Consider the following 15873-nt stretch of genomic DNA (forward strand, 5'->3'; position numbering starts at 1 on the left):
GGCTGAATAATATTTTGTACATTTATACTATATCTTGTTTATCCATTCACCTATTGATGAACATTTGGGTTGTTTCCACCTTTGGCTATTGTGAATAGTGGTGCTATGAACATTGGTGTACAAGTATCTGAATCCCTGCTTTCAGTTCTTTTGGTTATATACCTAGAAGTGGAATTAATGAAATATGTAGCAATTCTATACTTCTTGAGGGACTGTCAAAATTTTCCATGGTGGCTGTTTGGTTCCCTTTTATAATTTCTACTTCTGTACTGATATTCTCATTTAGTTCACATATTATTTTCCTGATTTCCTTCAGTCTATGTCTATGTTTTCCTTTGGCTTTTTGAGGATATTTAATATAATTGTTCTATGGTCTTTGTATAACTACTCCAAAGTCTGGACTCCCTCAGGGAGGGTTTCTTAATGTTTATTTTGTTCCTCTAAAGGGGCTATATGTTTCCTGTTTCTTTGTATTCCTTGTGGGGTTTTTTGGGTTGTTTTTATTGTTGAAAACTGGACATTTGCATATTATAATGTGGTAACTTGGAAATCAGATCTGCCTCTTTTCCGTGTTTTTTGGTGTTTTTATGTTTTTGATTTTTGAAGGCTATAGTAGCCCATTTGTTTAGTGACTTCCCCAAACTATATTTTCAGAGGATGTGTTCCTTATCTTCTGTGGTCACTGAAGTCTCCGTTCCTTGTGTTAAGCTAGAGTTTTCATAGAGATTCCCTTGAAGACCAGGAGCTAAAAAACATACACACCCTAGTCTGTGCAGATTGGATCTATGAAGGGAACTACTTCAAATACTTAGGTAGGCTTACACTGAGCCTAAGGATTGGTTTGAGGTGAAAATTTAGGGTGTTTCATATCTTTTCTGAGCATGAGTTTTGTTCTGGGCTTGTCCATGGCTTTCTAAATTCCTCTCATGGATGCTTTTGAATGCCTTAATTTCTTAATGAAACTCCCTAACTTTTGTTCCAGGGCTTTTGGCATCTGTTTTATGTTTCCATCACATTTTTTTCCCCTAAGCATCTGTGAGTTGTTAATTTGGCTTGCAGCTTTTTTGAGCTATGCCTACTGCTTTTCTGGTCTGAGTTCCCAGTTAAGCTGAACGGGGACAAGTGCTTTTCTACATTTCAGGCAGCTCCCAGTTTGTAACAGACAAACACAACAATTTTCCAATGAAGTCTGCTCTGCTTCCTTCAAAAGCAGGGACCAAGGACTTACACAAGGAATGCAAGTTTCTTTCTTTAAGACTGCTACTGTGCTGGGGAGGGGGTGGGGCAAGGACAAGTAAAAACATCATAAATCTTTGCTACCATTTGAAAGTTACCTTTTTCTTGATTCAATGTTTGATTAGTTACTGTAAACCTTTAACTGTTTTCCAGAGTTCTGAAAAGTTGGGTTTGACAGTTTTTGCTTGTCAGTGTTTCTGTGGGGGTATGGGAACTTAAAGGTGTATACTCCATTTTGCTGCAATCTAGACTAATGGTGAGGTTTTCACAAATGTGATTACCACGTGTTCTGAAAATATGTCTGGATCCATTTTGATTGGCTATTTCTAAGGTAATAAACAATTTTTACTGGAAATTCAACCTCACATTAAGTCTTGATCTAACTTTTTTTCCAACTTTCTTTTTCCAACTCAAGGTATATTTTAGCAGAATGCTCATGTGCCTTCTCAGCAATGTATTCAATATCCAAATTACTAAAAATATGAATATTTAAACCTTATGTATTAATTTTTTGTAATAAAATTTGAAACTTCCCTAGTAAAATTCATTGCTTTTGTTTGTTTGGCCTCACTGCACGGATTGTGGGATTTTAGTTCCCTGACCAGGGACTGAACCCAGGCCCTCAGCAATGGAAGCTCCAAGTCCTAACCACTGGACTGCCAGGGAACTCCCAAAGTTCATTGTTTTTAGAAATATATGTGCCCTTAATATCAAACTCAGTTAGTTTATGGGTCCCAAATTTTCATAGTACATGAGTCAGGAAACTACCACCCATGGGGTAAACCTGGCCTGCCATCAATTTTTGACAAGCCTGCAAAGTAAGAATGGTTTTATAAGTTTTTAATCACTGGAAAAAAAATGATGTTTTGGGGTGTAAAACTATAAAAAACCCTCAAATTTTACTTTTCATAAATATTCATTGAATTCCCGCCACATTCACTTGTTCATATATTGTCTATGGTTGCTTTTGTGCTAGCAAGGCATAATGAAATAATTTTGACAGAGACCATTATGCCCTGCAAAAGTATGATGTTTACTATCTATCCCTTCACATAAAAGGTTTGCCAGCCTCTGTACAACAGAAACAGAGTCAACAACCTGAGAACTCATTCCCATGCCTTATGGATTAAGAGGTATTCTTCAGAATCAAAAGCTCGTTACTTATAGAAATTTAAGCTACTACAGACTTTATCAGGTAATATGCATTTTTTCCCACTAAGTTATCTAAACAGTCACAAAGTTTTTTTTTTTTTTTTGGCGGTATGCGGGCCTCTCACTGTTGTGGCCTCTCCCGTTGCGGAGCACAAGCTCCGGAAGCGCAGGCTCAGCAGCCATGGCTCACGGGCCTAGCCGCTCTGCGGCATGTGGGATCTTCCCGGACTGGGGCACGAACCCGTGTTCCCTGCATCGGCAGGCGGACTCTCAACCACTGCGCCACCAGGGAAGCCCCACAAAGTTTCATTTAACACATGACATATAACAGAAGCTTTTTGGGATTAAGGTTTTTCCTAGAACTTAAATTTATCAATAATTTAAACCACTTTTTCCATAATTTTGACAGCTTCAAGGATTCTGAACTTTATGCTTCTTTCTCGAGTTGGAGAAAATTGGAAATCTCCTTTATCATTAAAAACCTTCTATCAGAGAGTACATTACTCTTATATGTTAAATCTTTAATTAGAGACGTATGTGAACCAGAATGCCTTAAAATCAGAGTGCATTTCAGTGCTAAAGATTTGATTATTTCCTTATCAACTTTTGAAAACATGGACGAGAACTTTGATAAAAAAATTTTACACTAAAATCTTCTGTTATGTTAAAAGGCAACCTAAAAGTATGTGATTTCTGAAGCTGGGGAGCATCAGTGGTTTGTTTGGACGACATCTGTAAGGATACTTTCAATACCACTGTCAATTTATGCACACTGGAAGAATTAGTTCTCCTGAAAATTGTTTTGATCTGGACTGCCAGTCATTTCTCATCAACTATCATTTTTGAAAAGGTCTACATCTATAGGGTACATCATTTTGTATGATCTTTGAGATCAAATAATTTATCAGAGATTATTATAAATAGACTACATTACTAATTGAGTAGCTTCATCATCACTGGAATGTAAAAATTCTTTATAATTACATTTTTTCCCTCTGGAGCTATCTGTTATAACCTCACTGACTAACTTTATTAAAGGAAATCCAATTTTGTGAAACAAAATTTTCTCAGATGTTTCTGCTTTAGCGCTGGCTACTGTCAAGAAGATTATAGATAAAAGGTACCACATTCTCTAAAAATGTGTGAGTCAGCATTAGGGTAGATAGTGATGATGACTGAAATTCTTTACTGTTTGGTCCACCTTTTTTATCTTTTAAACAAGACTTTTAGAATCTAGAGGCAAACATGCTGAACGAAGTTGGATCCATGTCACAAAGTAGCAAGTTAACTGATTTTGAAAAAATAGATAGCACTAGCTGTCCATCTTGTTAAGTTTTCCTCAGTGCTTTTTATGTTCTCACAAATAGAATCTTTATATCTATATTCATATAAGGTATCTATATAAAGGATTTAATAACTATTGACCAACAATTTATGTATTGATGGTATTTTATCCACAAAATGTACCTTGTCAGAAAAGGGTTTTTTAGTCACGGGGTCTTTTTATGTATATATAATATTTTATGCACAATAATTCTTTACTTCTTGATGGTGCTTTATCCATAGTTGGATCTTTTGGGGAGGTGTTTTATAAACTGATGAAATTTTATCTGCAGGTGGTATAGATACTTTTATTTGAACATCCAAATACATCTTTTATAGTGAACCAATCAGTTTCATAGCTGTGTCATAGAATTAAACTTGAGTTTCATCTCAGTTTGCTAACTATTTTGGTGAACATACCCTCTAAAAATTTAACAGGAAAAATTCAAGTTCATTTTCTGATGGGTAATGAGGACTAACTGGTTTACTAGGTACACTTTTTGTCTCTTTATCTTCATGGCATGTTTGTATTGAATAATACTAGCACTCAGCATCTTCTTATACCAAAATGCTTATCAAAAGCATTATCAAAACTTTCTCTCACCCAGGTCTCTAATATACTTCTCTTGCTTTTAATATTTTGCTCAGCATTACAAGAATCATCTTACAGGACACTATGTTATGTTTTAAAAAATATTTTATTTTCTAAGGGAAGTAAGCATAGTTATATCAGGTGTAGAAACTTCAGTGCTTGTCCTGGCGAGGTGGTGAGGAAGATTTGGAAATATTGGTGTTAGTTCGAGAAAACACCTTTGACAGAGCTGAAGATATCTTTGCCAGCATTTTAGATCCTTGTTTAGGAATACGAGCCTTCGGAGTTTCTGTGGACAAAGCAACAAAAGTAGTATACATAATTATTAGACATTCTAGTTGAGGCAGCCATACTATACAATTAATGATTTAGAATTCAAAAACTGACATTTATAGAATAATTTATGGGATTAAAAAAGAAAGATTCTTTTGATTGGATTCTTCCAACACTCCTGTGAAGGAAACAGGGAAAATATCTCCATTTTTGTATATGAATCTTGGTGAGGTCAGAAACCTTGCCTAAGGTCACATGAGGAGTGGCCAAGCTTGGAAAGGGAACAGCTTTCTCTCATGGCATTATTAAATGCTGCACTCTGATATTTCGTTAATCAGGTGTACAAAGAATACCTTTCTTTTTCTAGCAGAAAAACCTCTGAAAAAGTCTGATGAGCTAAACTCACAAGGGAAAGTAACTTTCAGCGCTATACAGTGAGGGTGTCTATTTCAGAGTGTTCACTTGAAAACAGAAGTGCATTAAAACTGCTATAATTTCTCACCACTTTGGGTAAACTTTTAGTTGATAACTTCAAGTATTTTTTATTTTTTGTCATGTAACAGAAGACTGTATAGATAATAAAAATTTCCATTTGGATTCATTTTTCTATACCACTCTTCAGGGCATGGACTCTCAGAATATATTATAATTTAACAAAATGAATATTTTACATGTAAAGACAAGTAAATATGTACTTCTCTGAAACTTTATGATAGGATGTGATAGGACATGAAAACACACATGATAGTAAAAGCCCATCTTTTCTTAATTTCAGTACATGCCAAAGTTCATGACTATACCTCTTGCAGTTACCTAGATTTGTCTTTTCTAGCAAGGTAATCTTCTATTGTTAAAGCTAAGATAGCCAACAGCAGATTTAAAACTAAGAAAGCCAACAGAATAAAGAATAAAAATGTATGTTTAGGTTTTTACTGTGCTATAAAAAGGAAAAAGCCAAAATCTGCAGCAGATAAGACAAAAGCATGAATGAAAGAGAAAGATGTATATTCTGAAAAGGCAAGATAAAACTTTTACTAACACGACCAAGGCACTGATACAAGGCTTCTGAAATTCTTGTTGGAGAGGTAAGAGTTAATGTTCTGAAAACTTGGTGGCCTTGTTAAAAATGCAGATTCCTGGGCATCATTACTCTAAGATGCTAACTTAGCCAGCTAGAGATGGTCCATTGTTAAAAAGTATTCTGGGTGGTTCCAGTATAAAGCAGTTCCTAGAAACACAATGAAGACACTGCCCAAATCCATATTCACTATTAGAAGACTGGTGGGTTGCTGGTGTCCTAGGTTAATAGCATCATCCCCAGAGAGAATAGTGAATGCTTGTGCTTATCAGTTAATAGCTCTTTTCGCAGTAAAACTTTAAGCTATCTTTGTCATTGAGGACATAATTCTGGGATGCAATGGCAACTCTATGGAACCACAATGTAGAGGGAAGAAAGAATGTTGGGTCAGAGTCAGAAGATATGTTTTTGAGCCCTAAAAGCTCTCCATTTGTTGGCTGTATAACCTCAGCCAGTTATTTACCTACATTTTCTCATTTGTAAATTAGGGCTCTAAGACTTGCAGAGGGAATATAATACGGTGTAGGAGATATGAACAAGTTTGGTTTGGTCCATAAAGTGTTTTGCATTACTTGATAAAACCTGAAAGTCAGGAATTTTCACATAGAACTTCCATTTCCAGTTTCTTTGAAAAATGCTAGAACCTGAATTAGAAGTCCTGGCAACAATCCAGCATGCCAATGACTGGACCTGAGTAACAGCTCCCTTCTTTAAATGGGGCATGCCATCTCCAGTGGACCACAGACCCCTGCTCAAAATACTGCTCTTGTTTTTTACCTACCTAGCTCCTGTGAACATTTGATTATGTGAATTGTGGTCATGTTGAATGAGCTTAGGCTTTGAAGTCGGGCAGATCTGTTATTTGAATCCCAGCTCTGCAGCTTACTAGCTTGGGGTGACCTTGAGTAACCTACTCTCACTTTCTCTTTAGTAAAATGAAGATAGCTGATACCTGTTCAACATTAGTTCTGTTATCTATTACTCCTTTGGTTTAAGAATTGCATAGAAAACTGCAAATGGAAATAATATCTTACTATTTATATTTTTATATATAGCAATCTCATATTGATAATACATGTCAATACTGCAAGGGAGAAACTACCCATTCTAGGAGTAATGTTAAAAGGATAGTATATTTTGTACCTGAAATGACTTCTTTTGAGGAATTCACACTACCAAGAATATTCTTGTTTCCTTCAAATATGGTGGTAAACTGCCAAGACAAAACAAAGTATTGACTCGATCTTTTGTTGGATACTACACACTAGAGATACCTAGAAATCCTCAAGAGATGTAGCACAATCATTACAGCATTTTATATAATTTCTGTGTTCTGCAGTCACAAATAATTATTCTCTGAGACTTAGACTCATACGTTTTGCCAATTATGATGGCTAGGATTGACCCTTTTCATAGATATGGGCCTTGGCTACCAAATGATGATTAAAGGTTCAGGCATGTTAAAAGTGACAAAAAATGTCAGCTCTGTCTCTCCCCCCTCCCCTTTTGGATGAATTGGAGTGAGAAGTAAGTTATAAATTCTTTTCTGATAATAGAGATAAGAGAAGGAAAATGGATGTTTACTATATAAGCCCAATTTCCTTTTATGGAAATTTTAGCAATTTTGGAATCTAGAGAAGTAAAGTAGGTGTGTGGAGCTAGGGCCAGGAACATGGCTCAGGTACTGGTTTTACTCTGTACGTCTTTATCATATCTTTGAATGCAAAGGGAGCAATTTTCCCAGAAAGGCATAAAATAGCCTGGAACAGGTACCTGGGCTTCACTGTAACTATTCTATAATGCTAGAAATTTAAAAAGTAAAAAAGTCAATGAAGTGAGGCTAAATACATGTAACATAAAATGTATTGTATATAGATTATGTAAAGACTACCAGATATTAATGAGTTTTACCACAATTCCTCCAAAAGGACTTGAGGTAGTTTATGTATTGAAATATTTTGAACAGGATGCCTGAAGAATAAAATGGAGCAGAGACTACCTAAAGAATTTATTCTCGGCATTGGCTTCACAGAGTTATCTGTGGAAAATTTTTAAAAAATATGAATACCTGGGTCCCATACCACCACTGGAATTGAAATCCTTGAGGGTGGGGCAGATATTGATATTAAAAAAAATCATGGCTCTAATTTGTGAGAATTAGAGTTGATAAGCCCTAATCTATAAGTAGGGAGCAGATGCTCCCTACTTATGAGATGAGTAATATACTTAAGTTCTGCTAAGAACTTCTAGCGTTGCATTAGATTCAGGAGTATTTGCTATTACTTCGTGGAACATTGTTAAAATCACTTAAGGTTTTTGTCTGAAAATTTCAAAATCTTGGCTATGTTGGAGTTGGCATCTCTTGTCCTTTCCCTTGAAAGTTGTAGACATTGTCTTAGTTCTTTGTATGTTAAGTAATATTGGATTGTATCCTGAGCATTTTAAACAATGTATGTGATTCTAAGAACTGTTAAAATTCTTTGTAGAAGGTTGATTTTTTTAAAGTACATAATTAACCCATTAAGTTTCAGACCACACATCCTACTCTGCCTTCTATGGCTGTGGTTCCAATGTAAGTTCAGTTTTCAAAGTCTTGGTGTTATTTTTTAGTCTATACCACTATTAAGACTGTAGTTCAAGTTCTCATAGTCTTTTGTCTATAGAACTTCAGGTCAGTTCCTGGCATGCACATCTCAGGAGACAATTTATAAACAGATTTGGAGGGATTCCTTTTTTGATATCCCTCCTCTCTTTGATTTCTTTTAGTGTCTCTGACGCTCAACAGTCCCCTTTTCTGGTTCTATGCCTGGAATGCTGTGTGCTTCTAGCCTTCCTGTGTGCTGTCTCTCACATCCCATGACTGTATCCACGTCTGGGGTAAATTAACAAGAGAAAGCAGAGAAAAAAGTAGCACGTTTCCCCCTAATGTCCTTCAGGTTACTGGAGCCTTTTTCCTAATTCCTCTGGTCAGAAGGATTTTCTTTCAGTCCTAAGTGCCTCACAGCCTTTGCTGCCATTGTTGTGTAGCTTCATGGCTGAAACTTACCTTGTGGCAGGGGCAGAAGAGGGGGAAAAAGTGGGCTTCCCTATTTTCCATTTCATAGGAACTTATTCCTAATTCTGGTAAGAGAGCAGTGGATTCTCTTGGAGCTTTCTTATTTTATCCATTCCCTCTATATAATTACAGGATTTGAACTGCCCTGGGTCATTGCTAGGAGATGTGAGAGGAAAAAACGCAGGAAACTCATAATGGTATTATTTTCTGAGTTTTGATTTCCCTCCTCAAACTCCTTCTATTATTTACTTTTCAGAACCCTCAGTAGTTGTCCAAAGTTTTTAGTTTTAATCAGTGAGAGATACAGGTGGAATGTGCTTATTACTCCACCTTACTCAGAACTGGACTGAATAACAACTTTAGTTATAGTTTTACCATGGAAAAAGCAGTAAGCAAGGAAAAGAGCAAGAACCAAAAGGGTCCAGATTAGCCTGCAATTCACTTTGGCACAAGGAATGGCCTGTCATCAGACTAGAGAATCATTGTCTCCCCTTTAGTGCCATATGATTTTACTTGGAAAATATGGCCTAAGTGCAGCCTGAGGTTGTCAAATAGATGTTTATGTTCAAAAATGAAGATTAGGTTGAGTGAGGAACTAACCCAGCATCTTTAGATATGTGGCAAAAGTTATCTTAAGTATGAGTTGTAGTTCTGAAAATTACTCTGATAATGAGAAGTGACTGGATAATCGATGGACTATAATGTCATGGGGTTGGGGAGATTTGCTTAAAAATGGGATTAAATTGAGTGAAGAAACAAACAAAACAGAAGAGGATTTGTAGCTTGAGCACTCATTGGAAGCTTTCTGAAAAGGATTAGCAAAGAGGACACTTTCTGAGTTTACACTGGAGAACAGCTGGGCCTTTTGGAAAACTGCCTTTAGACAGTCAGTCCTTAGGAATACAGAGAAATAGATGGAATCAGCAATTATTTCTTATAAACTGCTCTCTTCCATTTTTGCTTGTATTTCCTCCCTGCCTCCACCAAGTCCCTCACTTGGGTCTACCTGCCCTAGGCAGGGCCAAGTGACTCACTCCCTCTAAGATTTCCTCCAGAGACTGCAGTAACAGGGTTAAGGGATGGAATTGCAATTAGGTGCTAGGGAGGAATGGTGGCTTATCCAGTGCACTTAAGCAAGGAATGATAACTTAACCCTAAGGTGAGAACTAATGGATTTCTTGGGTACCACCAACAAGTCTCAGCCAGGAGGAGAGATCTGAGCATGAAGAAATTGCAAATAGGGGAATGCTTCCTGATGCCTCTCAAATAGCACCACGTAGTCCCTGGTTTGACCTTGAAAATTGGGCTATGTTCACCTGGACTCCATGTATTCTAATTAGAGGATATTGAAAAATATTTACCTTAACACTGTTTGAACTTTCTGGCCTTCGTTCCCGAGAACTTGCTGTAGAGGGGGGAAAAATAGTATTTTTTCTGAGGCATAAATAGTGTTGACACAAATCTGATCTTATTGTTTTTCACCAAAAAGTCATATAATTTAGGCTGATAGAGGAAATTATTATTATTTTTAGTGTACAGACAATGTGAACAAAACTGAAATAGGTGAGATTGCTAGAATTCTGTGGCATATCTTAGCCCTTCTTTTCGAAATTATGAAAGATGAATTGTGATGTAGTAGGTAAGGCAGATTCTGTAACTTAGTAGGCATACATCTATGCATGGCCACTCAATCCCTACAGGCCTATTCATTGTACATGTAAAATGAGAAGTTACCCTGTAGGTGATTCCTAAGGGCCTTTCTAGCTTTAACACTCTTTGATTCTACATAGCTAATTAAAAGCAGATAATTGGAACAAAGAGGAAGGTGCTGGTCTTATGAAATACTCTGAGTGAAAATCAGGAGAATTTTGAGGCAATACCAAGAAGAAACCTTGTGGAGTTGTACAGAACTAAAAGTTACCTAAATTTCAGGTGAGGTCAAGACACCAGTAGAAGAATTCAACCCAAGGAGGTAGAAATGGTACTGTGAGATAAGTTTCATAAAGACCCCAGCTAACGTGTTAGGGAGTCAGAAAACCCGAGTTTGAGTCTTGGCTTCACTACTTAGAGCTGTGTGAATATTGGCAAATTTAATCTAACTTCTCTCCCAGTTTCCTCCTATGTAGAATGTGAATAAGACTATCTTCCTGCCTGTCACTCAAGAGGACTCAATGAGATATCTCATACGTAAAAAGGATGCATTTTATAGACATGCGATCATCAAGAGTCCACACATGTGATTACTCTCTGAATTACCCTTTGGGGCAGTGTAGGTTCTGGAAAAAAATAGTAAAACCTCAATTAACTCAAATATGATAAGAGCTGATAATCTGACTTATCTGAGAAAATTGGTAAAATTTCATTGTTGGTTGATAATATTTCTGAAGTGTCTGACTCTATATCACATATAGCTGAACTGACTTTTGCTTTTAAATGACTGAGGACATTTGGGTTTACTACCAGGACTATTATTCCAAACACTAGTTTTTATGTTTCCAGGTTAGATGGCTATCAACTTTCCAGGATTATACTAGGAATTTGTTCTGATGAAGAGTCACAGAAAAATTCCTGCTAATTCAGGATCTAACATACTCAGATTTATTTGAGATTTTCTCCCATATTCTATATAAAACTATAAACTAAAATTAGGAATGTATGTGTTCAACCCTAAGCTTGTCACTGAACTCCAGACTGAAATATCCTATTGCTTATGTGACACCTCAACTTAAATATCTAATATCTAATACCTTAACATAACCAAAACAGAATTCTTGTGTAACCTCCTTAGATTCCCATAGTCGCTCCTATTTTACTAACTCCTCCTACTATATGCCTGTTTTAGGCTCTTGGGAATATAGCTGTGATCTTCATGGAGCTTACATTCTAGAGGGAGGTAGTGAAAAAACAATTAATTAAAACATACAGTCTGGCATATAGTAATAAATGCTAGGGAGAAAAATAGCAAAGAAGTGGAATATGCAGTGCCATCTTGAGAATGAGGTTACAATTTCAAAAAGTGGTCAAAGAAGATGTCACTGAGAAGGTGACATTGGAGCAAAGTTCTGAAGGTGAGGAATGAGCAATGTAGATACAGAGGAAAGAGCACTACATGAGGATCAGCAAGTGCAAAGACCCTGAATTCCTGGAATATTTGAGGAACAGCAAGAAGGTCAGTGAGGCCTGAGCAGGGTGAGCCAGAAAGAAACAGAGGAGGAGATTAGAGAGGTAATAGGGGTTTGGAGTGATGTCCAGATGATGTATGGTTTTGCAAGCCACTGTAAGTTCTTTGGCTTTTGTCCCAGATGAGATGGGAAATACTTATACTTGGAATTATCTTTGATGCCCTGCCTCAAGTTACAATGTAAATTCTTTGAGATCAAGGACTTTTTCAGTTTTGTTCACACATGGGATTTTAGAACACAAAGGAGGTGCTCAGTAAAATCTTTGAATGAATGAATGAATAAACGATTGAATTGGACAGCTGCAATATTACTGAAGGATATAAGAATTAAGCTGGATAATTGCAACAAAGTTGGAAAAAACAAAACACTGAATTTAGGGTCAGGAGCCTTGGGATCTAGACTGTGTTCCGCCTCTGACTCAAAGTAATCTTGGACATTTTCTCATCTTGAGCTTGAGTTTCCTCATGTAAACAATGAGGGGCGTTATAGTAAGTGATTTCTGTCTAACTCTAGCAGCCTAGGATTCCATAATACAGGAATCATACAGTGATTATTTTGACCCCTGGTTATGGTACATTTATAGAATTTTGGCATGCTTACTGTTACTCTATGAATCCCATCTTAATAAAAATGACTTCCACTTCCAAGTTGAGAGAATATGTTTCTGTAGTAACAACCTAAGTGAGTTGTATGTTTGAAATAGCCAGGGTAAACCTGTCGTTCAAATTTCAAGGCCACTTTATAGTAAACATGACACTCAACCTCTTGGACATGCTACCATCGTTAGAACCACATTAATCATCTGAGGTTTCAACAGAGTGCCAAACAGTCATCACACAAATGTTCTAAGCAGTCAGTACAATTATAGATTAAAAAAACAACAACAAAGTGAGGTCCATACTAGCCATATTTAAATTTAAGCAAATAAATTTAGCTTTAAAAGTCTTTTTTGGGGTACATTTTGATAGGGTTAAGCACAAATGAAGGATAACTTCTCAAAGAAATTGTTAAATCCTAGTATCATGGGTTCTGGTTCAGCTAGAAACTATCATGATATACCCTGATTTTATGAATATTTCTCACAGGAGCATGGTAAATATAAATTCATATTATACTATATTCTTGACCAAAATCATTAATAAGACAAACTAGCTGACTTATTTTAACACATGTGTGATGTCGTACTGGATCATTTCTAAAAGTAGATAAGCTCATAGGAAAAAAAAAAGTATCAATTTCAGGTTTGATAACTAAAAACACTGATCAAAGCAGTAGAGTGTCCTTTTGAATACTTTCTACTTTAAATCAAGAAATACAAAACTCCAACCTTCCGTAATTTTTGTACTTTTATCTGCCATACAATCTTCAGTCTCACTAAAACAAAAGAAAAAAATATTTAATTTTTTTGTGTATTTAATGAATCAAGAAATTACTGGTTAAGTAAAAGAACAATCTCTGAGTCATTCTTCATATGGAAATAAACCTGGAAGAGTGTATCACTGAGTTTCCAAATTGAATGCAAATTATTTATAAATTGACTCTTTTTTCCCAACTTAAAAAATTTTGGTTAAATACACATAACACAAAATTTACCATCTTAACCATTTTTCAGTGTACAGTTCTTTGCTTGAGTACATTCACATTATTGTGCAACCATCACCACCATTCGTCTATAGAACTTTTTCATTTTCCCCAATTGCAACTCTGTACTCCTAAATACTAACACCACATATTCCTCTCTCTCCATCTCCTGGAACCAACCTTCACCTTTTGCCTCCGTGATTTGACTACTTAGGTATCTCATATAAGTGGAATCATATAATATTTGTCATTTTGAGACTGACTTATTCACTTAGCATAATGTCTTCAAGGTGACATATAGCATGTGTCAGGATGTTCTTCCTTTCTAAAACTGAATAATATTCTACTGAATGTATGTACCATATTTTGTTTTTCCATTCATCCATCAATGTACTCTTAGTGCTGCTTCCATGATTTGGCTATTGTGAATAATGATGCTATGAATATGAGTGTAAAAATATCTGCTTGAGTCCCCGTTTTCAATTCTTTGGGGTATATACCCGGAAGTAGAATTGCTGGATCATATGGTTACTCTATATATTTAACTTTTTAGAGAAACTCTCACACTGTTTTCCATAGTGACTGCACCATTTTAAATTCCCAGCAGCACTGTACAAGGGTTCCAGTTTCTTCACATTCTTGCCAACGTGTTATTTTTTGAAAATTTTTTTGATAATAGTTATCCTAATGGGTGTGCAATAGCATCTCATGGTTTTGACTTGCATTTCCCTGATGATTAGTGATGTTGAGGATCTTTTCATGTGCTTATTGCCCATTTGTACATCCTCTTTGTAGAAGTATCTATTCAAGTCCCTTGCCCAATTTTTAATCAGGTTGTTTGGTTTTTTGCTGTTGTTGAGTTATAGGAGTTCTTTATGTATTCTGGATAGTAATCCCTTATCAGACATATGACTTGCAAATATTTTCTCCCATTCTATGTGCTAACTTTTCACTCTGTCCTTTGAAGCACAAAAGTTTTTAAATTTGGTTAAGTCAAACTTATCTAATTTTTCTTTTACTGCTTGTGCTTTTAGTATCATATCCAAGAAACTATTGTCAAATCCAGTGTCATGGGCTTTCCCCCTATGTTTTCTTATAAGAGTTCTATAGTTTTATGTAGGTTTTTGATCCATTTTGAATTAGTTTTTATACACAATATAAGGTAAGGGTCTAACTTCATTTTTGTTTGTGTGTGGTTATCTAGTTTTCCCAACACTGTTTGTTGAAAAGACTTTTTTTTCTCCATTGGATGGTCTTGGCATGCTTATCAAAAATTATTTGACCATATATTAAGGATTTGTTTCTGGGCTCTTTATCTATTCCATTGGTCTACATATCTGTCTTCATGTCAGCACCACACTGTTTTGATTACCATAGCTCTGTGGTAAGTTTTGAAATCAGGAAGTCCAAGTATGTTCTTCCTTTTCAAGATTGTTTTGGCTGTTTGGAGTCCTTTGAGATACTACATAAATTCTAGAATGAATTTTTTCTTCTCCTGCGGAAAAAGGTCATTAAGTATTTTTATAAGGATTCATTTAATCTGTAGAATCCTTTGCGTAATACTGAAATCTTAACGGCCTATTTCCATTAATCTGTGTCTCCTGTAATTTCCTTTAGGTATGTTTTGTAGTTTTCAGTGTACAAATCTTTTGCCGCTTGGTAAGTCCATTCCTAAATATTCTGTTTGGTACTAGTGCGGATTGAATTTTTCTTTGTTTTTGGATTGTTCATTGTTAAGTGTTTAGAAATGCAATTTTCTTCTTCTGTGTTGATTCTATATCCAGCAACTTTGATGAATTCATTTATTTGTTCTAAGAGTTTTCTTTCTTTTTTGTATAGAATCTTTAGGGTTTTCTACATATAAGATAATGCCATCTGTGAACAGAGCTCACTTTACTTCTCATCCAATTTAGATGCCTTTTATTTCTTGCCTAATTGCTCTGGCTAGGACTTCTGGTAATATACTCAACAGAAGTGATAAGAATGGGCACCCTTGTCTTTTTCCTGAGCTTAGAGGAAAATCTTTCAGAATTTCACCCTGAGTACAATAATGTTAGTTGTAGTTTTTCCATATATGGCTTTTATTATTTCAATGTAATTTGCTCTTATTTCTAGTCTGTTAAGTGTCATTATCATGAAAAGGTGTTGAATTTTGTTAAATGGTTTTTCCTGCATTAGTTTAGATAAGAATGTGTTTCTTTTTCCTTCATCCTGTTAATGTCTTGTGTTACACTGACTGATTCTCATATGTTGAACTTCCCTTGTATTCCTGGGATAAATCAACCTTAGTCATAGTGTATAATCATTTTAATCTGCTATTGAATTCTGTTTACTAGTATTTTGTTGAAGATTTTTGTATCAATAGTTTGAAGAGGTTTTTTCTTGTTTTCTTTGGAGGAAG

The 15873-nt window shown here is 35.7% G+C and overlaps 1 protein-coding gene across 1 annotated transcript in view; it reads right to left on the reverse strand.

Annotated features, from left to right (window-relative positions):
- Positions 1-4426: 4426 nt before the first annotated feature.
- Positions 4427-15873, reverse strand: part of FSIP2 (fibrous sheath interacting protein 2) — a 126765-nt gene continuing 115318 nt past the window's right edge. The window contains exons 19-22 of the mRNA XM_067742370.1: positions 13219-13265; positions 10071-10114; positions 6798-6867; positions 4427-4592 (exon numbers count right to left, since the gene is read on the reverse strand). Of these exons, the coding sequence (XP_067598471.1) occupies positions 4456-4592; positions 6798-6867; positions 10071-10114; positions 13219-13265 (298 nt within the window). The 3' untranslated portion in view covers positions 4427-4455. The remainder of the gene's footprint in view (positions 4593-6797; positions 6868-10070; positions 10115-13218; positions 13266-15873) is intronic.

Source organism: Pseudorca crassidens, chromosome 6 (assembly GCF_039906515.1).
Source record: "Pseudorca crassidens isolate mPseCra1 chromosome 6, mPseCra1.hap1, whole genome shotgun sequence".
NCBI lineage: Eukaryota > Metazoa > Chordata > Mammalia > Artiodactyla > Delphinidae > Pseudorca > Pseudorca crassidens.